A 23376-nucleotide genomic window follows, 5' to 3' on the forward strand; every position below is an offset into this window, starting at 1 on the left:
CAATCTGGATACATTATTGACTGGATATGAAAACGACGGCGTAAACGTAAATTTATATACCCGTTGGATTTCATATAGGACTTGATAATAAATGCAAACAAGCACACAACTTGTGTACAGTTTAGGTATAATTTTATCTCACTGTCGAAGTGGACACTTGGATTATATAGTATATGGAGACGATTTGGCGATATTTGTACCAATAGTGCAAACTAAATAAGCTAACGAAACAATTACATCATGCAGTGTATGAAATTACCACAACGAACAGTTGGATTCCAAACATTGTATCCAGTGTACATAATAAATTAACGGCCCTTGCACTGACTTACTTCGTTATTGACGGGGTAGTAACCTTCACACATTGTTCGGAAAGAATTTACTATCTCAGTATTCTGTTTAGTTACAAGGACTGCTGCCACTAAGATCATGCATAGGCTCTTCATGATTATCTACTGAATATCCAACAAGCCCCATGAGCCGTAACAACAGATGGAAATGACACACCATAGTTTCAGACAGAAGCTACTTCATCTATTGTTCCCGAGAGCTATCCATCAAAATGCGTTGAGGCTGATGGATCGGCCGATTTCCACGTTTTCTCATGGTTGAGGTTACCAACCAATCACACAATTTCTTTAATGGATACGTCAACCGCTTCAAGTGGTCTTGTCATCCCATTTCACCTTTTCAGACTAATTTAATCCATGGTTTTCTTGCTATCCTCCCTCCAATTTACTGGATTGCTATCACTTGAGCATTGTCTTGCGTTCTTTCACAGTACAACCTGTTTTATGCCTACATCGGATTTGTATACAATCTTTTGATAGGGCCAAATCAAGCTGGTCAAAACAGTTACATGTAAGGCTTGGTGGGAACAATTTAGAGTAATCGCCAAAGAGTAACATGCAGCACGACTGGCCTTGATACCCCAAATGCACTTTTTAGAGCCTGTATATTAAGGCTAGCACGCTTTCTGGTGGTCTTCTATCTGCTAAAGTTCGGCGATTGTACCGCGACTGGAATTGCACCGATTAAGGACGTCAATGTGGCTCCGGATAGCATGAAAGCATACAGCACATCTTATATTGTACGGTGGCAGTTAATGGTTTTGACTTTTGGTGACTGAGTTTAAGGTTCAAACCCCTCTCCACCTACTTCGGTATGGGGATTCGCATAGTATCATTAGACCCTACACTTAGAGTACGACTCATGGCTAAGTACCTGGTGAATGGTTTAATTTTAATCTATAAATAACATTTTGTACCGAAACATGTTGCCTAATGCTGTTGACGTAACCTGATTACATCTAAACGAGGTAAGGAATAGGTGCGAAAAAATTCCTATTCAACATATCAATATACTATTTTACTAGAATAAAAATGGGGTATTTATTTATAAACTGTTCAAGTCAGTCATGATAGCGAATACATTATTGTTAATTAAATTTGCTCTGAAATCATTAGAAGCTTGTAATTTATGTTTACAACTGATGTTACACAAATTTTGAAAATATTCATGTAGACAAATTAGTATATTTTCACATTCAACAAACAACAATCCAGTCAATGTAACAAAAGCAAAACAATCGAAAGTTCTCTCTTTTTATTGAAATACATATTAAATCAATATTACTAAAAGAAGAAACAAGTTGACTTTAATCTTCTTAAATTGTTTACTAATTGATATACAGGTCTATCGATCCACTTCCCCAAATACAATATCCAAAGTACCTAAACCAATGCAGTTATTAAATGGAAGCATAAAAAAGTAAGTAAATAAATAAACACTGTAAGTTAATTATCAATGAATTTAAATGTTGAAGTTTAGATTTCACTAAATTTTCTTTGGAAATCATATCACTTATCTAATTCACAGTTATGTAAATTCCAATTTCTTTTCTACAAATACTTCGATTCAATAGAATTCTATTTACTCATTTCATATATATATATATATATATATATATATATATATATATATATATATATATATATATATATATATATATATATATATAACAAGAGTAGGAGTAACTTGTCGAAATATTGTATTCTAAAAATTTCACATTGTACTAAACATACAGTATTGAATAGTCATTAATATCATTAACATTATCGTTATAACTGGACGGGTATTGGAAAAATCGACCACTCGGAACTGTCCTATCTGAAGGAAACTTTTAGAATTTTTCCCTTAATTATCAAATAATTAATTTGGACTCAAGGTCGAGGAAAGAGAAAGACCAAAGTATAGCGAAGCAAAACGAGTTCGGTTGGCATCGGCTTAAGGTAAACGGTGTAGGTCAGAAATGTAATTTGTTAGACTATGGATGCTAAGCTACAAACGGAACAGGCACCATATAAAGAAAATTGTGGATGGAATTTTGAACGATGAATTCAACAATTGATACTGGTCAGCGATGTCAAGCTATTATTATTATTATTATTATTATTATTATTATTATTATTATTATTATTATTATTATTATTATGCATCGAATATAAGCTAACTGTTATATCCCGACAAGAATTATGAATGGTAACTTTTGAGAACTATTTATGGACCAATGCGATATATTTGTATAATTTTTAAGTAGCTAAACTATGCATATTCATGTTCCTCTTATTATAAGCTTTATTTTAACCCACAGACTATAATTACGCAATTTACCGTTCTTGAGTTCCGCCGAGTCATTTAATTACAGTCTTCCACTTTCACAACCACTTTTGGTTAGATCTTGCACAAATGTTATTTTCCATTTTATGGTACGATGTGGTCTGTTTGGTTTTTATATAAACCCAGTATGTTTGAAATACATGATTAATATCGCAGAGGCTGAGGTTGTTGTTCTGAACTCAACAAGTAGATCTAGGCAGGAAGAAGGACCGATATGGACGATAGACTGCTTGTACGGGTTTACGCGTCATTGGTCTCTAATTGGTGGTATAATTACATCATATATTAATAGGGCAAAAGGCCACAAGTTATAACACTAACCATAAATTTTATAGATTAAACAAGATGAGATACCTACCAAAAATATATAATAAACAGTGAATATTGAAATATCAGTAAAATGAAGGGATTTCATAAATGTGTATTCCATCTATACAAAAGGCAATCCTTTTGTACAAACAAGCCAAAAATATTCAAGGCTGTATATTAGAAATGAAATCAATATACTGAGATAAAAGAGAATATTTGTGGTTCAGCATGAGAACGTTGATAGTGTTATGATCACTAAACCATCCAGCTCACAAAACACACATTCAAAATCAACATATATACACTACGGAAGGAATCAAGATAACCCATGGAATATATTTAAACTGGACATAACACCTCGATCTAATGACTTCAGTAAGTGAACGTAGTTACAGACTGTTAGGACGCAAGTTGATCACAAATAATGTCGAGGAGAAATAAGCGAAGTAATGATACTGATACATTTTGTTTTCTTTGGAAGATTTGTTTTACAAATCAATTATTTGTTTTATTTGCTAATACATATATTCTTTTGATAGGAAAAAATGATAATTGGAACCAGTAGTATATAGCTGAAATAAGCAAGTGAACACCGAAACCATTACATTTATTGATTCAATTCACACCAACAAAATTAAAATCATCATAGGGTTTGTCTTCAAAAGGGTAGTATTTAGACTATTTATAGGAAAGAAATGTACAGAGTTAGATTTAACTATTGTGTTCAAGTCTAAACGTCAATATCATTATCTGACGCTTTCTGGAGTCATTTATTGTTTTTAATTCAATATATTATTTAAATATGATTAAGTAGTCTAAGCCTATTTAGAAAAGAATGGCTTTTGATTAACTGATCGCTAATTCAGCTTAGACATAATTGATTGGTAAAAGTAATGACTAGTTTCTGATACGAAACGGTCGTAAACAAAGAACAATTAAATCTTAAAGAATGATTTTCTGAGATTAAAGGGTCACAAAAGTTGGATGACAAGCTATTTATCAGAGATAATTTGTGGTCAGTATTGACGTTAATGCAAGTTCCGGTTATCTTTTTTAAATAAATATTACGGCAAATAGAAATCTAACATGAGCTCCACGAATTACATCTATTACTCATCTCGTCCTCTATCTTTTAATATTAAAATGAGCATTTCGTCTTGTTTCCCTCTTTCATAATTTTACTTTTATACTTCGCATGGCATAATTTCTTGGTAAACATCCACTATGTACACAGTTCTAGAATTCCTAAATGTATGTCGAATGTTTCAGTAATGCTAAGAAAATTTAAGCTCACTGTAGTTGACAGGTTTTTGTTCACCTTGTTAATGACTTTCAATGTCGAGTCTGTTTGCCTAAACGACCTGTGATAGAAATAACTCAGCAAAAGTGGATATCCACCGATATTTATTGATACACATACAACATTCAAAGAAAAATACAAATTCCATAGGAAACCTCATAATTAAGCACCTTGTGAACATGGATCAATTCAACCAAAACAAACTAAGAGTTCAAAATCATCTAAATGATAAACAGAAACTCATCCTTTGAAAAATGTTCATTTTAATCACACATTAAAAATTCTAAAACATTAAATATAAAATATTCATAAAAATTATTAACAATATCAAAATTAAACACACTGAACTGTTACCTATAACTGCGACTACATCGGGTAACATAAAACCCCGACAAAGTTTATCTATTGCCGCCAAGTGAGCAAAGCCTGGAGCTTTAATTTTGCATCTGTATGGTTTGTTTGTACCATCGGAGACTAAATATACTCCAAATTCACCTTTCGGAGCTTCAATAGCAGTATACGTCGATCCAGGTGGTACCTTGATAGAAGTTGAAAAACATTGATTAAATTTTGAAAATAAAATTAGGATAAATCATAGGAAAATTTTAGTAAATCGAGCAAAATGTTTCCAAAATAAATTCTTTAAACATGTAACCGAGAACTATGAGAAACCTTTATACTAATAATAATTCCGTCCTCATCAGGGAATAGCCTATATCGAGATCCCGGAGTTCTAGTGGAAAGTCGTGAAAAATGAAGTTCAGCCATGTCAAGTGGAAGTCAATTATCCACCTCAGTCAATAAAAGATGGTCGTGAAACATCCTGCACTGACTGTAGTTAGACATGTACATCATTGGATTTCGGCTGAGTGGTTAAGGGATGAAGCGCTCGCTTGTCAAACTGAAGGGCGATCCTTAGTGGTGTGATAGATGCACACTGTCGAAGAGTCCCATGCTAGGACAAAATGGTCATTCAGTGCTTTCTAGTTTCCAATAGTGGTTCAGCTAAGATCAGCCCGTGATTAAAACAATGAAAACTTAACAATCAGCACGAAACCACTATAGACAGTCATTCAGCTATAACGTAGGACCAGGACCAGGTACACATATGCATCGGTCCAAGTTGTCATACCTCATTAGCACAACAAGATGAACACCGAATTCATAGAAGCGTTTACTATAAAAACAAACAAAAGTATTTTAAAAAATTAAGAAAACACACACCAAGTAACCTTCTGAGAATAATTTGAAATGATGAATAAGAGCTTCCATAGAACTTTTCATTTCAGCACGTTTAGGTGGACAAATTTTGGCGTCATCCACTTTGATCTCACCTTTGGGCATTTTATTAAGGCATTGTTCTATAATACGCAATGACTGACGCATTTCTTCCATACGTACTATAAATCTTAATTGTGAAATAAGAAAACACTAGTGATTAGATTATTTGAAAAAGAAATCCATATACTAAAATTGCCCAGGAAAATGTACACTCATTGCGTCTGATCTATAACCACATACATGGAATAGAACAATTGACAGTTGAAAGTAGTGACTATAGTGAGACCATAATTTATGAAAGACCTGTGGGAGACATTAAGATGACCGTGAGAAAACTCACCGGCCTACTCGGTTCTAAAGAGAGTTGTAAATTAGTATGGGAAATCAAAATCGGGATTTAGAGTTAAAAGTTATGGTTAGGAATAAGAGTAAGAGTCTATATTACGAAATGATATTATCTATAATTCCAAAATGATATTTAACCATATGGATTAATGAATATTGCGCCAAAACCCAAAACTCACTATCTTAAAACTTATTAGTTCATCCATAAATTATGGTCTCGCCTTGATTATTTCTTTTATTCACACAGAGACCTACATTCATTATAATGCACTTAACAAAGAGGAAAAGTCTGAGCTTGGTCAATTAATCATACAATACCTCAAAACCTGCTGCGAATGATATGCTGATTCAGATTGTCACAATCTCACATTTGTACACTAAGAAAGGAAATAGTAGTAATATACAATAAAGTGGGGAATTTAAGTGTGAACAATATATTTTAAAAAGTTCATATGAGATGAGAAAACAAAAAGTATGGAGTGAACCTAAATTCCACATTTGTATTCCAATTTGTATGTCTAAATGTCAAGGAAAGAATTTTACAATGCAATTTAACTGTCCACTTTTGATCCGTGAACGTCAAATTTGAAATCGTCCAGTGAAAATTCTGTTTGCTTATTTATTAGTTTATTAATAAAAACAAAGACGATTGATGAAATGAACAACAAAAAAGAGTAAAAAGAGAAAAACAATGTAAATCTTGATAGACATAATTTAAATAAAAATATAACTAAAATAGAAATCATGTCCCTTAAACATAGGTTTCCTAATTATGAAGAATGTAAAAAGAAATCTACAACAGGATAACTACTGGGTATCTTTAATGTGATTTGTGGTTTGTGTGTAGGTTGTATCCATCTTTTTGACCTTACGATTATAGGTCCACCGCAAAAGGTTTTTGAAGACTAGCATTAATGTAACAGATCAGGATCTCTTGACAGATAGTCTTTAACCTTTAGGTTAAACAGTGTGATATGACTAAGTTGAAATTACATAACAACAACAGTATTTAAGGGTACGGTAACAAAAACTGTTCTACCAATGTTTTCGAGTCCCGCATCATTTTGTTAGGGGCGATATGATGGGTAAAAGTAAAACTAGGGGTTAGGTCTTAATTAATTGACATATCAATGACTTACAAAGCAGATAACCATTAATTCCGGTCTGAGAAAGACAGCTCACTAGACATATTGACTAGAATTATATATCTTAGTTTAGAAAATTATTTTATAAATAGTAACCCGTTTTCCGTCAAATTGATTACGTTATGAGAAAATAATTCCAACAAAAAATAAATTCAAGAATACATCACGCTAATATATTTAAAAATTGTCAAGAAAATTTATACACTGTAGACAGTAATTAACTAACCGATCATAACAGTCACCATGAACACCAACTGGTACATCAAAATCCATATCTTCATAGGCATCATAAGGTTGTGTTTTACGTAAATCCCATTTAATCCCACTCCCACGAAGCATAACCCCCGAGAATCCCAAATCTATAGCATCTTCAGCGCTAACAATACCAACATCTTTAGTGCGAGTAATCCAAATGGGATTATCAAACAATAAATCGCTAATCTGATCAATCAAATCAAATACAAACCAATAATGATGTGGATTTTGTAGTTCAAGTGGATACTTTTTGTGGTGTTACATTCAGTGGGCCAGATGGTTTAATTGTGGAGCCCATTACATAAATTAGGCGCATGTGATGTTGTCCATAATGACAATGAAAGCTTCACAATTAAGCCATATGGCTCAAAGAACGCAATACTACCAAAACAAATCAATAGATTCAGGTGACAACTGGAATATAATCAACGATAAAGAAAGGACGATAAAACGTTCATAGTACATAGTGAATTCATATTCTGTCCTTCATTCTTCAGTTCTATACAAGATACGAAGGGATCGGGACTGATTAGTACAGTGTAAACAAATTAATTATAAACTAGCCTCAGAGAGATGATCGATTTTGTTTGTCAGTTCTAGGGACTCCTCTCTAAATTCAAATTAAAAATCAACTACTACGTGTGTTTCATTGTAAGCATATTAGAAATTACATCAATAAACTAATAAGACCACTGAATAATTTGACAAAAACCCAGCGAATGGAGCTATTAAATACTCAAAATAAGAAGTTTGGTGATATGCGCGCCGATAATATTGTACTTCGCAATGTAAATCATGGTAGTAATTCATTAAAAATGTTTAGAAAGATCTATTTGAATCACGCATTCAGGAAGCTTTTCACTTGGACTTAAAAGTTTGACAAAGAAATGGGAGAAAAATATGAATGCTAGGAGATTTATTCTATCATATACTAAAATTTAAGGCCCAGACCGGTTGTATTTAAAACTATCCTCCTAAATGCTATGGCTACGTGCCCTTGGGGTGGATACTAACCCATTCCTCCAGGTGTAGCAGTGTTTATATCGTCCTCTGAGACCAATTACTACTTATTTACCACCATCACCTCTTTGTTTACTTTGTTTCTGATGTTCATATTTGATTATGGTTACGATGTGGACTGTGTTGCTTTTTATTTGAACTAATTCATCTGAATGTCGTCTGCATCCACCTGAATTTACTGTTCGCCTATCGATTAGTTGCAACAAAATTCTAGAACTTCTTACTGTATTATGTTGATTTATCAAACCCCAGTATTACAGTAGACGAGACACAACAAGCTACGTAGGGACGATAAGCGAAGTCACATTTCAACAACCCATCATCTGATTATGACCAAAATGTAGATTTGATTAGTTTATTATTGTTCGAAGTTTGAAAAAGATGTTTTCTGTATTTATTTGGGGGAAAATATAGGCATACTATTAGTGATGCACAGCGGCACAACAAAATTCGGCGATCATTTTCAAAAATACCTGACAAACTATGATCTATCTATATAAACCGATACACTGATATCAGTTGTAGTTAGATATGAGTGCATTTTTATCGATGTTTTAGACTGAAACTCGACACAAAAAACAGAAATTTTTAGAAACACAATTTTAATTAGAGACCGCTAATCTCTTAACATTTTACTACTCGACGCTCTTGTTCACAAGAACATCAATACTTTGAATGACTCGTCGCTATTTATAAAAATCAGAATACCAACGCACTAATGAACGTAACATGAAAGTTATCATCAACAGAACTAGCACTACGCCCCAGTGACTCTCAACTCAGAACACGACTACCAAGGAAAAGTTTCAAAAAGGTTTTTATACAACCGACGTTAAAAGAAGAAAAATAATGTGTACTTATAGTTTTTAGTGTCTCTGGGGAATAAAAATCCAGGCTTCAAGATTCATGGCGCCTAATTTATTCGTACGTAAATCTTTAAAGTTAGAAGTGGAAATTATTGTTTGTTGATTCGGGTCGAAATTTCGGTAAGCAACCTATTTCCAAACAATACTTACATGGGAAAAGCACTCCTTACGACAAATAGGTCCGAACAATTTCCAATAGTTAACTTTTTACCCAATCAGCAGTGTATTAAGTCAGTATATACGCAAAATCTTCACACAACTATAGATGAATACGTACTGGTTTTTACAGGAACATTCAAAAGGACAATGAATATAACATACTGACCAGAATGAAACCGAATATCGTATTTCCTGTTTTTAGAGTCGATAGAAAACGCTCAGTAATAAGATCACTGATATTCTACAAGTGGAATGTACAAATTCATCATACTGGACAGGTGAGATTATTCAAGCAGTGGGGGACTTGAAGTTAGCTGAACTTAGACGGAAACTGACGGTTTTAGAAAGCCAATATCGCTGAAGATCATCTTGTTATGTCTTAAAAATAATCTTATTATCGATGAACGAACCTACACGAACATGCAACCATAAAGCCCAAGCGACATCTGCCTGAGGAAGGTTACATTCAATATTTCCGTCAAAAAATCGCATGAATATAGTCTACTCATAATTTTGAAACCCTTACCTGCAGCACCAAAATTATGTCGAGTAACAGGTGTCTAACTTTAGAACAGATAAGTAAAGCCAAGAACAAAAGGAACGAATGAAATAGGAGTGAATAATAGGTCAAATCAAGATGGCATAGAACTTACTTCATCCAACCGCTGGGGGAATTTTTGTATGAACTGATAAATATCATCCATCAGTCCCAGTGGCATATCTAAATAAACACCTCCTGGACGAATATAAGCAGCGTGCATACGAGCACCAGACACACGTTCATAGAATTCAAACATTTTTTCACGTTCTTCAAACAACCAGAAGATTGGAGTTATAGCTCCAATATCCAGAACAGTGGAACCAACAGCTAAACAGTGATTCAATATTCTAGTTATTTCAGCATAAAGAGCTAGATTAAAAAAAGAGAACAAACCTATGTTTTATAACACTTGCCTATCTATCTAACTTCTATATAATAAGAATAGTGAATTAATTGATAAATCAATTAATAAATAACCTTTGAGAGAATTGTATAATAAAGCATCAAAAGTAAACAAAACCGGTATGGTTAGAATTAGACCTACAAACCTATACATGTAAAGCGGGACAAGAAATGACAAAAATGGGAAGTATGCTACATCCAACAATATACCAAAGTCATAAGCACTATAGCTTTGAAATATCACACACATCATCATCTTGAACGATTACTGTGAGGTTTTCCATGACCTAAATATGCTTCACGGAAAATCATATATAAAAGATATAGCCGTGATTATACGAGATGAGTACAATACTGCTTTGCATTAAGAAAAGGAAAACCAAGACATGAACAAGAAATATAACCGGTAGAATATCCATATAATTGTGTAATTGATTGCGTAATTGATTCAAATAACCTAACTTATAGTTTGACCTAAAAGTACGAGGGTTTGTGTATATACACTTCTTAACTGAGCATTTATTATGAAAAATAATCAGAATTCAGATGTTGCTGCACAGTGGAATCAATTTTACAAAACAATTATGGCTCATTATAATCCCACGATGATCGTACATTCTACGTCGGATACACCGAACACAATAAAAACTTCATACTATTTCACCGAGGATCATCTGGTGCAAACAGTAGACGACTAATGACGGGCGTCGAATAGATGCAAACACTAAACAACCAAAAAAACTGCAGTGCTTACAAACTACCATACTTTTATCATAAAAATGACAATTTTGATGGAGTTTTGTTCTCTGAGCTGGATGGTTTGGTCGTGGACCTTTCATCGTTCTTCTGAACGACATCATCAGCACAAACTTCCGGTAGAAGCGAAGTATTCGAATTTCTCCACATGTAGTTCGTTTGTCCTGCAGATCTCGATGTTGGCTGGAAATGACAATTTCAGCACAGAATGAAAAACAATAAACTATATATATATATATATATATATATATATATATATATATATATATATATATATATATTCAACTAACTTCGTATATACTTTGCACGGGGAGGTACTTCAATATTGAGTAACTTCTCCACGGCCAATGCATAACACTGTTCGTTACACATCATGGAGGCATAATCCAGTCGGTCAAAATAAGGCAAAGCCTGAGTAAGAAAACAGAAACAGTGGCTACATTCCAACAAAATTTCGATCTAATAAATAGGATTGTGCTATTTACCATAATACTATCAAATACTCTTAGCTATGTACACAGTTCACAATCTATAAAAATACCTTTGAAATTTTCCCGAGTTTTGCATTATTATGATCATGTTTATATGCCTATTCAGTAAATAACTCCGGCTGCAACCCTTCTAGAGTTACTGACGGTCCAAATTCCAAATAAAGAAGGACTATGCATGAGGTCCAAAACCCCATCTCGTAGAAAACAACCTTGCTAAAAAAACGCTGACCAGAATAAACAAATCAAACCACTTAAATTCTTATCTGTGAGTTGAACGATATTCATTTAGAAGAATTATGATACATCATGGTGAAAGCCGACATTTTGGAAATCACGAAGTCGATGCCTCTTCTAACAACCAGAGCAACAATTAATATAGGTACATGAAATGTCCTGAAAATATGGGTGACCAAGAGGGTCAATCAAATAACTGCGCAAATGAGAATATAAAACTCGGCGGTTATCGGAATAGGTGAAATCAATCGGACCCAAGCTGAACAGAGATTAGATTCGAGAGATGCTGTTGTACACTGATCGTAAAGAAGAAAATGCTTCGCATACACAAGTAGTTGATAGAGTTTCATAGCACTACCTGATAGTGACCACACTAAGAATTCAGGCTTATTCTCAATAAGTTTCAGACCTTACAAGATCTACTAGAAGTAGAGGAAACCAATATGGAGAACAACTAGAAAGATACTAAAGAAGCAATATCTTCCATATGTCAGGAGGTGCTTGGCTTCAGAGGGCACCAGCATAAACAACGGATCTCTGTATACAGACCAGGTAAGACTGAAAAAGGAAAACTAAGAAGCAGTCAACAACAGCCAAACAACAGAATGGAAAGTTGAAGTACAGGCCCAATATACACAAGCAAACAAATGAATAAAGAAGAGCATGTGAGATGACTATTGGAACTACGTGGAAGAACTGGGAGGAAGAACAATAATTAACAGACTGGAAAGAGTGATGCCTCATTAATATCTCAAAACAAGATCTTAGTAAATGTGAAAAATACAGTGATTACACTACCATTAGTAGCAGACAACCTTTTCGAGTTTTTCTTAACCGAAGGAAAGATTTAGTTGACTCTTACCTTAAAGAGCAGCAAGCTTTCGTGAGAACCAATTATATAATGATCGAATCGCGGCAGTGAAAATAATTTTAGAGCAATCAATCGAAATGAACCAACCACTATAAATCAAAACCCTCAATTATCAGAAAGCATTCGTAAGCGTGGATATGAAAACCGTATGGACTTTTTCGATACTATAGAGTACCTGGGAAAATTATCATCATCATTCTGTCAGCTGTTGACTAGATTATGAAGACGTATTCGGCTCAGGAAAAAAGTAGAGTGAAATTAATACCTTGGATACGGCTGGATGACTTAAACTTTGCAGAAGACAGCCTTGATTTCGCATACACAGAAATAAATGCAGATCAAAACAGTCAATGCAGCAGCAGATTTTGTAGAAATAAACCTCAACAATCATAAGAGGAAAAGTAAGATTCGAAAGTACAACACAGCACCAAACAAGTTTCAATTAGAGGCGAAACTGTAGAAGAAATGAAAGTCTCTACGTAACTGAGCTGTATCATTGATAAACGAGGAAGATCTGGTGCAGATATCAAATCACAACTTACCAAACAAGATCATCATTCCTACAATCGAAGAATATCTGGAACTCAAAACAACTGTCACCCAAAACTAAAGCCATAATTTTCAACACTGACGTTAAAACAGTTACATTGTACGGAGCTGAAACTTGAACAACTACCACCACTAATGACCATAAACGTACAAATATTTGTAAATAGCTCTCTACTCAGAATACCTGAGATCCGTTGGTCAGAAACAACCTACAATAACCCACTCCAGCAGAGAATAAAGCAGCTACCAGCTGAAAATCAAATTAAGAAGAGACGCTCTAGGTGGATAAGACACACTACCGAAACCATTAAAATGCATCATAAGGCAGGACGTGACTTGGAATTTTTGCGGTAGAAGCAAAAGAATCAAGTCAAAAACCACATGACGCCGAGAATCTGAGGCATAAAGACCACGAAGAGCACTTATCAACAACTGAAAAAGGGCCCAGAGCAGTGTTTCTTGGAGAACCCTTTATTAGCACTCTATGCCTCAAAAGGGATAGCAAGCTTAAGCTCTAAGTTCAGAGCTTAAAATGAGCTAAATAGCAGACGGAACTAAGTTTCAATACTTACTTGAGTGTATGTTTTGTATTCAATCAACTTTTCTGTACCACGATGTAGCAGACCGATATGCGGATCAAGACGAATAATTTTCTAAAATAAGAATGAACCACCATGATTACCAATACAGCAGACAAAATTGAAGAATCAATAAATGAAATAACAATTATTTTTTATTACTGATCTGACAATCAGAAAATGGGCGAATATAACAGTTGGTATCGCTGGTACTAGGCATATTTTAGGTTCTAACTCATGTAATTCATTTAAGCAAACATACAACAGGTAGAAAGTCCTCAATGATGATTACTCAGACCTTAAAAAAAGCATCAAACGACGATAGCTATGACTAAGCACCAAAACGATCAGCAAAAAAATGAGTTTCACGACCGCTATCAGTAGGATTTTAAGAATGCATAGTCCTAATGGCAACACTAAAGACTTCTGAAACTTTTCAAACTGCCTTTTGAAAACACAGATCGCGACTGCTATGAATGACATAAACAACTAGACTCCTAGAAAAAGACCGTTTATTTCTAAGACAGCCATCAAAACATTCTTCATGTAACCTACTTACAAAATTAGTTCACAACGTGCCAAAAGATGACAATTTAATACGTACACAACGTAAGATACTGTGCAGTTGTCATACATTAAAAACAATGTGGAAAAACGAAAACAGGAATACAAAGAGTGACGCCAAGAAATAGTAGTTAGAGATCACAAAAGTACATGTTAGAGAGTTGAAAAAATATTTGGTAAAAAACATGGATTACCGTAGACAATATAAAAATAAAAACCTGATGCAACATATCGGAAGTAACGCATTGAAGGTCTAGTATTTATGAACATTACGAGACACCTTTTATAAAGTGAATACGACCAGTTTCGAACAGCACAAAATAAGGATAAACTAATCAGTTCAACTAGATATTGCAAAAAAACCAATTAGATATATGCATTCCAAAATCACTACAATAAACAGAAGTATAAAACGAAAAGTTATACTATTTGTGCAGTTTTAATAAAAAATAATTTAAACGCAAATGTATGACTGAGGATGATCATTTACTGCAACCTCATACTACAATAAAAGACTTGACCGGTAAGAACCTTTTTAGCACTGAAGATGAAGGAATGACTGATTTCCAACTGCTAACCGAGTATCGTAAATACTTCAAACCACACAAATCGGTGGAACGCTTCAGCCAACATTTAGAAATTTCAAATCATATGTGGAAATAAGAAGTGTGAATTTTATGTCATCAGTGTTTTTAAAAATCTGTTGGGGATGTGAGCTGTCTAAATACAATTTACGAAGAAAAATATATGTCGATTTAGGGTGAATATAAGATCAACTTTCAACATATTTTTGTTACATTACTTTATGGACATTTAATGCATTTTTACTACGACCTGTGTTTAGTGGCAATCACTCCATAAATTCTAATCACCATAACCTATATATAACCGACCAACTTAAGTGTATATGTAATTTTACAGGGACAATCGTCAAAAAAGCTTTCGTCACAAAGCTGGTCTTCCTACTTTAGTTAGCAGGACAGAGAAGAAGAGGATAGAAGTAGCAAAGTTCATCGTATTGAGTCGGAACTGAGGAATATTAACTGTGTCCAAACTTATAAGTATCATTAAGCATTTTTACAGATAATCGTTATACTGAAAATCAACTCAAAATTGCCGAAAGTCTCGAATATATCTGTGAAAATCATATTTACGCAGGAGGATATTTCGGATTAAATGATGACAAGCACATAAAAATTTGAGTAGAGCCCACTTAATACAGTTTACTGGTAATGCACACACTGCTAAGATAACATATTTAATGGTCAACCAATAAGTCGCAGTCAACGTGAGACTTGATGTGAATGTATATCGACGCAGTCATATTATTTGCTAGGATCTTACACCATTTACAAGACCACAGATAACTCATTTGTGACTAATTACTCAATATACAAACAGCTCATTAAAAATTTACTGTAAGCCATACAAACTTACGCCAAGTGTATCTAATTTTCTGTTCAATCCAAGTACATAGAACCGAACATAATAAATTAGTCACATTTTCATGAGAACAAATCAAACTCGAGAACGATGGAGATGCCATTATTGAGGTCTTTAAATTCACTAACGACTGGTCTCAATGACTGAAAAACATTCTTTACCACTAAATGTATTTTATTATCAATCAAGCATCTGCGGTCAAGATAATCTGAACTGTAACGTCTTGTTAAGGAGGAAAATCGTATTTTTAAAAATCTCAGCTACTGGACTTTAAGTAAACCCAACGTTTCGCTCAGAAGTCTGATTGAAGCATTTTAAAGAAAATATAGTCAAACATCGGGATTATTAAACATAAATACACAATTTATCGGTTAACTTTATGTTAAATAAGTCGTCCAATCATGTTAAAAACGTTGAAAGTGAAATTTGTTGTAGTGCGCATGAGAAATTTGCTGTTAAAAGTGAAGGAAATTATATTAAGATAACATTTACATGTACACGTATGTAGATCTGGTTCGAGGAAAATCCACTGACTATAAGTCGCCTCTTATCAAAGATTCTTGATGAATTAGGTAACTTAGCGGATAGTATGTATCAAACATGTCACAGAATACATAAAATGAAGACAAGTGGACATATGTTTCCGTAATTATATTGGACCACATAATTGTTCATCGTATATTCAGGTAAACCAACTGCTAAGAACAGGTGAAGTAATCATTTTTATCCACATAGTAAAAGATAGATTAAGCGAAGTAAAATGTAAAAAGGAGTTCCGGTGCCATGGGACGGCTAATTACGTTACATCTCTCCCGGTAATATTGTATGGATTCCAATATGTATATGGCTTTTGCTATTAGTCTCTACTCTTATGAAATAAAACCTATTTGGAGGATTCTTGTGCATTTAAACCAATGGTATGACCGGAACTTCATGAGCGTAATGCTATTAAGACCTTGTTTTCTAGATTACTCGGGTCTTCTGAGGATTTAGGAATATGCTTCAAGCGAAGTCTGCGCCCGTTCATCCTCACAATTAGCTTCTATGATGTCTCACCTACACATAAAGCATTATATTCACTACATTTGATCTCATGTACACAATCTTGATATTCTTCCTTCGGTATTGAGTTTTTTGTCTGTCACTAGCCTAGAGTATTGTCGAATTTAGTGAATATAATGATATATATATATATATATATATATATATATATATATATATATACTCGAAACTTATACGCATATAAGCACAATTAAGAATCCACAAACTTAGTAACCCGTGTAAAATAAAAATACCCTAATATAGTTTATTCTCCCAAACTATCTATCGATAGAGTATACTTTTTAGAAACACCATTTTCCAACACTAAGCTACATACAACTACTTTCAAAGGAATAACAAGCTGCAAAATTACTGAACATTGTTTTTATTTAACTCTGGGTATGTTATTTAGGCCCATCAAAAAAGGTGAGAAGAAAAGCCAGTTAATAAGCCAAGAATTAGAAAGTTTGAGTAGACTTTTATAACTTATTACATGCAGTGATCAACTATAGACTAAACAGTGCTCCTTACCTCCCCATCAAGCTCCATAATTAGTCTCAGAACACCATGCGCAGCAGGATGTTGTGGGCCGAAATTTAGATGAACGGACTGGACCTCCTGATGACTTACATTGAATAAGTCGACTAGACACTATTAATAAAAACGGTAACGAACTTGGTTGGACTGTGGTGTTTCTCTTGACGGCCTCCGGGTGGTACAATGTCTCCTTAAGTTCATCCATAAACTTTTTGTCAGGAACCCAACGAGAAGAACATCTTGTTGGTTCCTTATAGTTTGCTAACCATTTACTCAGAGACACGGCGTTTTTACATGATGAGTTGAACAGTCTACAGCCGAAAGTCAACATAACAGTAACGACAATATCAAACTACCCGCTTTCATTATTCAAATGGTTGTGGAAGGAATAGAAACTTTCACTTAACGGGCTCCCGTGTCTAGTAGCAGTGGATCACCAATACCTCCAGGCAGGAACCTAGATATACTAACCATAATAGGGGGAAAAATAAATTGGTGGCGGCTATTTAGAAAGGACAGTGGTATTTTCCTCTGAGTAAATTTGATAGTATTGATCGTTTAATTACGCATCAATACTACTGTTATCGCTTTAATTGAATTCTTTCAGTTAAAGTATTCCACAAAAGTACAGTTTTTCCTAAGAGGAGTCCATCATCTGTACTTAACGAATACAGATACATAAAACTAAAGACACTGGTACTTAGTCTTCATCGTTGAATATATCTTTGAGGATTGTTTGTATACATAGGTGTTAAGATCTTTCTGTAGCTACTGAAGTTGGAATTTTTCTATGTTTCTTTATCTTATTTATATGGAAACATAAAATAAATATGTGACGCAACTGAAACATCGTTGTGGTAGACCAGAATGCTATTTCCCGGTCGATGAGAGGATGCAGTTTGATCATTGCAATAAGTGGTATCACAATGTGTGCACCGGACTCACCCTGGCTGCATACAAAAGGTGCTGTTAGCGATTATCACGTTGATTGTGTAAAGCTTGTTATTCTATTAAGTCTCTGCCGATTCTGGAGGCGATCGAGCTGCTAAACTTAGCCAGCAAATTGCTCTCTGATAAACAGGCAGCAGATGATGATCAGAACTCTGCTTTCGAGGAAGCTGAGAACTTTATTATGGGCTCAGCTCTAGACTCAAATGAGACCATAAAGATGGACGTCATCAGGGAAACAGATAAGAATATGGATGAAGGCGTTGTTACAAGGAGAAAGAAGAAGCGAGCTGAGAAGAAACTACCTATAGACAGTACTGTAAGATCCATTTTGAGTGCTTTGTGTGTTTGTGAAAATCCCTCCATGTATATACTTGCACTTTGTTCCTATTGATCTTCTTAGTTGTACATTGTTAACTTTTGGACTACATTTGAATTGTTAATCTTTGTATTTTATTATAGTTTTTGTTTTTACCACACCTTCACTAATTCCCCATGTTTCTTCCCGAACTGCACTTATGTTGTTTTACTTTATACTAAGTCTGAGCGGCAGCCATTTTGGTTGGTTCCTGCTTTTGATTGCTTGACCTGTGTTGACTGGAATTGTGCATTTTGGTTGTGAATTGAAGCACTCTTCCAGAATTGAAAACACTGTGTTATAGAGCGACCAATTATTACCTTTTGAACGAATCTGTACGTGATCTATCCAGACAGGATAGAATAACATTTATTTGTGGTGACTGTTTAGATTTGATCAATTAAACAATTATTGGTTGGATAGCTGTGTGGTTATATTTGTTTAGAACCGCTATCTTACCCAATTACCTTGTTTTGGTTTCAAACGGGCGAGGGCGCGTATCCAACTTATCCAGGCAGCTGTCCAGCAGTCCAAACGTGGTTTGGATCCTACAAGTACTGATACAAAGTATGGTGGATCCAAGCCTGAGCAATGTAGAAGAAGTTGTCAAGAGTCAAAATAAGGTAAATGAGCGGCTCACAGTCGCACCCAGGAAAAGAAAAGTAAGAAAACAGACCGTAACCTCTGAATTAGAATCGGAGCGCAAGAAAAAGACGGTTTCAGAAATAAAAATTCCACAGCGTGTCAAGACAGACCTAGCTGAGAGATCAGTCATTTTCCATAAGATAAAAGAATCTCCCGATAAGGAACCAAAGGCTAGATTTGAGCACGACCTCAATCATATTAAGTCCTTCACAACCAAGCTACTCCCAGAAACAGTTTCCGGAGTTAGTATCTGTAAACTTTACAGAGCATGATAAACGGTGGATTCTGAAAGTCCTCAGAAAACCGCCTTTTAGTGCGGCGTTGAGTCGCAATTGACTACGATCACCACTACAGGAAGATTACGTACCAGATATTAGGTATTACGTATTAAGAGACAAGCTGCAGAAGTGGAAATAAACGGTGAAAGAAGCCTCGTTTTTAAGGGTTTTCAAATTGTAAAAGTTCGGAGCAAAACGGTTCCCAAACCACTTTCGGTGGTAAGGAAAAGTTTTCCACAGACTTAAAGGTATGCTACATAACTTCTCACAGCCTACTAAATAAAATAGTGGAGCTCAAGTCAGTGGTGGATAAAGAAAAACCGGATGTTATTGTTGTCCCAGAAACTTGGTTAACGTCTGAAGTATTATATAATGAAATTCATTTGACTGGTTTTTATTCAGTAGGACTGATAGATTAAACCGTAGGAGAGGCGAGATTATCCTGTAAACGAAAAGTATCTTAACCATTCAACCAGTTGAGACAGTGGCACACGTTGCAGCGAAATGTGAATTGGTGTAATGCAAGCTGAAATGTAGACGGAAAGATATTGAATTAGTTGTAGTATATCGCAGTTCAGAATGTGTAGTAGATGATTTCCTCCTAAGTAAAATTAAGTCCTGGTGTAACAAGGGTAAAAGCCTTGTAGTAAGGAACTTTAATGCATCGTATGTAAACTGGGTTAACTTAGAAGTAAGGTTATCTATTACGTCGTTCGATTGCAAACTGTTAGAAACCTCGATTGGATTAGCTTTATTCGGACACATTAGAAACCCCACAATATATGACTAAAGAAACTCTTCTTCTCTTTTAGATTTAGTCTTCACACACGGTGATGACGTTGGTCAAATGAATTCCCTCCAATCACTAGGGAGAAGTAACAATTCAGTTATATTATTCAAATTCATGGCTGAGACTGCCTATCATACAGTTGCGCCGGCCCGTCCTAATATATGGAAGGCAGATATGGAGGCAATCAAGTCCAAAGCATCGGCTGAAAACTGGAGAATTGACTCAAGGGCATCAGTACGAGAGGCATGGACTCATTTCAGGCAGTTATACAATCGAGTAACTCAACCACACATACCCTGGACAGTCCCAAAGAAGAAGAAGTACGGCCATCCCTGGATAGGCCAGGATGTTCGACGTTTACTTAGATAAAAGAAAAAATGTTGGAGTGTTGCTATCAGTCTTGGCACAGCAGGTACGATGGAACTAATATTTGGGAAGCCCAAAGAGAGTATGAAATGCAGTTGGCACAATCAGCACCCAAGTAGTCTAAGAGAATATTCTCGTACATAAACTACAGAACAAAGATCCACCATTGAATTCTCAACCCAATTAAAGAAGGGAGTGAATCTGAAATGATAGAGGAAGATCAGGAAAAAGCTGAGGTTATGGCTGACTACTTTGGGGCAGTTTTCACTCAGGAACCTCCTCTAGAGAAAGAACCAGACCCAATTACAGAGTCAACAAACCAGCTGTTCACCGTGGACTTCGACCAAAACGATGTGCTTAAGGCTCTTAGCACCCTAAACATGGAGAAGTCAACAGGACCAGATGAACTACACCCCAAAATCTTGAGACATATTGCCGAATATATCGCAGCCCCACTGACTGTGATATTCGATATGTCACTTGACCAAGTTGTGTTACCTATGGACTGGAAGGACGCAATTGTCCCTTCCATACATAAAACAGGACCAAGACAGCTTCCACTGAACTACAGACCTATAAGCCTTACCAGTGTTGTAGTTAAAATATTGGAAAGAATGGTCAAACGGACCATAACTTGTTAAACAGAGAACAACATGATTTTAGAAAGGGTTTATCTTGTACAGCGAACCTCCTAATAGCGAGGGAATTTTGAATAGAGGTGCTAGACAACGCTGACGATGTAAAAATCTGGCGAGTAATAACTGGAGACATAGGCGCATGCGCTCTTCAGGCAGACTTAAATAATATGATTAACTAAAGAGTGGCTGATGCCTATCAACGCGGCAAAGCGTGTCTACATGCACTTTAGGGATACAAAGGTTAATGGGTACAGCATAGGGTAACTGCCAGTACCCGAAGTCCGGTCTCACAAGGATCTTGGGGTGACAGTGAGTCATGATCGTAAGACGACGGCCTATTGCCGGGAGGTCGCAGCTAAGAGGTTTCGAACCCTCTGGACTTTAAGACGGACGTTCACTAAGTTAGATACTACCATGTTCACCACAGTATACACAACCTTAGTGAGAACTACGCTTGAGAACTGCGTTCAGGCTGCAAACCCCTGTTTAAAAGGTGACTCGGAAATACTAGAAAATGTACAGAGGGCATCTACCTGTTCAATTCCAGAACTCTGGAGTTTACCATACAATAGCGTCTGGAAAATCTGGAACTCTTTACTCTGTCCTATCGCGGACTAAGGAGAGCTCTAATTTTGATGTGCAGAGCACTGAGAAATTATATTGGACCTAACTTATTCTCTCTTTTTCTCTGTACTAGATCAGGACATCTCAGAGGGCATAGCAGGTGACTAGAAAAGCCAAGAACGAGCAAAATACCCATGGCATACAGGTTTTTACACCGAGTCATCAATACTTCAAACCTGCTGCCCGAAGCAGTGGTGTCCGCACCTTCAATCGACTCTTTCAAGAGAAGACTGGACACTCACAGAAGCGTATTAGAAAAGGAATAACATAGTCCGTAAGCCTTCTGTCCTTAGTACACAAATCTGAATCTGATAACAATATGTTATCCTTAGTCCTTTAGAATAGGTCAAGTTTTCTCTTAAAGGACTCCTGGGAAGTCGCTTCGACTAATTCAGTCGGCAGTAAATTCCAGCAGTTAACAACTCTTAAGGAGTAGAAGTCGTGTCTATATTCCGTTCTGCTATGTTGTGTCTCCGATTTCTTGGTATTACCCTTTAGGTTTGTATTGGGACTCAGCTTAAGTAGGTGTTTAAGAGGATGTCCAGAAGTGTTAAGGATACTGTAAGCCATTAGCAGGTTCCCTCTAAGACGCCTGTACTCTAATGGGTAAAGGTTAAGTGATTGGAGGCGCTCACCATAATTTCTGAATTTGAGACCTGATCAAAAGCTTTTGGAAATCAAGGTAAATGATACCAACCTTCTCCTTGCGATCAAGGATGATTATCCATCTGTCCACCGCAGTCAGCAGGTTGGTTGTACAGGAGTGACCCTTCCTGAAACCATGCTGTTGGGGTGAGAAGTTTAAGGATGGTAAATAGTCATGTATACCATCGCATATTAGGGACTTCACAATTTTTTAAGGTGTACAGATAAGAGACACTGGTCGGTAACTTGAAAGTTCGCTGCGTCAACCTCCTTTGAAAATTGGTATGACATGAGCCAACTTCCAAATTTCCGAGAGTTTGCCTCGGCTTGGAGAGTGTGAAAACACCACACTAAGCGGTGTTGCCAGGATTGAAGCTTCTTCCCTCAGTATAGCAGAATGAACCATATCCGGGCCAGGAGAAGTGTCTTTTCTTAGGTGATACAGTTTCCGGAACACCAAGTCAGCGCTCAGGTTCACTTCGGAAAGTCCTGTGCAGTTGAAGATGTAGCTCTCATCAGTATAGTTGATGTCAGCCGGTTGAAATGTCCGTGAGTATTCCTCAGCCAAAGGGTTAGCGGCATCGCCGTCGTTATTGGTCGGACCAATATGACCTAGCAGTTGGGAAACTCCAGTTTTGGCTTATCGAAGAGGGGCTACATACCGGAATAAGCTTTACGGATTGGAGACAAATTTATCTGTAAGTTTTATTTGGCACTG

The 23376-nt window shown here is 35.7% G+C and overlaps 1 protein-coding gene across 2 annotated transcripts; it reads right to left on the reverse strand.

The window, feature by feature from the left end:
* Positions 1-1588: 1588 nt before the first annotated feature.
* Positions 1589-17740, reverse strand: NDUFS2_2 (NADH dehydrogenase Fe-S protein subunit 2 ndufs2). Of its 2 annotated transcripts, none has more exons than XM_051218530.1 (8): positions 17361-17740; positions 13776-13856; positions 11349-11469; positions 10013-10269; positions 7286-7500; positions 5513-5696; positions 4643-4826; positions 1589-1733 (listed from the first exon to the last, which is right to left on the reverse strand). In XM_051218530.1, the coding sequence occupies exons 1-8, from the start codon at positions 17376-17378 to the stop codon at positions 1696-1698; spliced, it is 1098 nt and encodes a 365-aa protein (XP_051074515.1). In that variant the 5' UTR covers positions 17379-17740; the 3' UTR covers positions 1589-1695. The 2 variants fall into 2 exon arrangements, with proteins under 2 accessions (XP_051074515.1, XP_051074516.1); XM_051218529.1 differs by having other exon boundaries at positions 4632-4826.
* Between the last annotated feature and the right edge of the window lie 5636 nt (positions 17741-23376).

This window comes from Schistosoma haematobium, chromosome 1 (assembly GCF_000699445.3).
Source record: "Schistosoma haematobium chromosome 1, whole genome shotgun sequence".
NCBI lineage: Eukaryota > Metazoa > Platyhelminthes > Trematoda > Strigeidida > Schistosomatidae > Schistosoma > Schistosoma haematobium.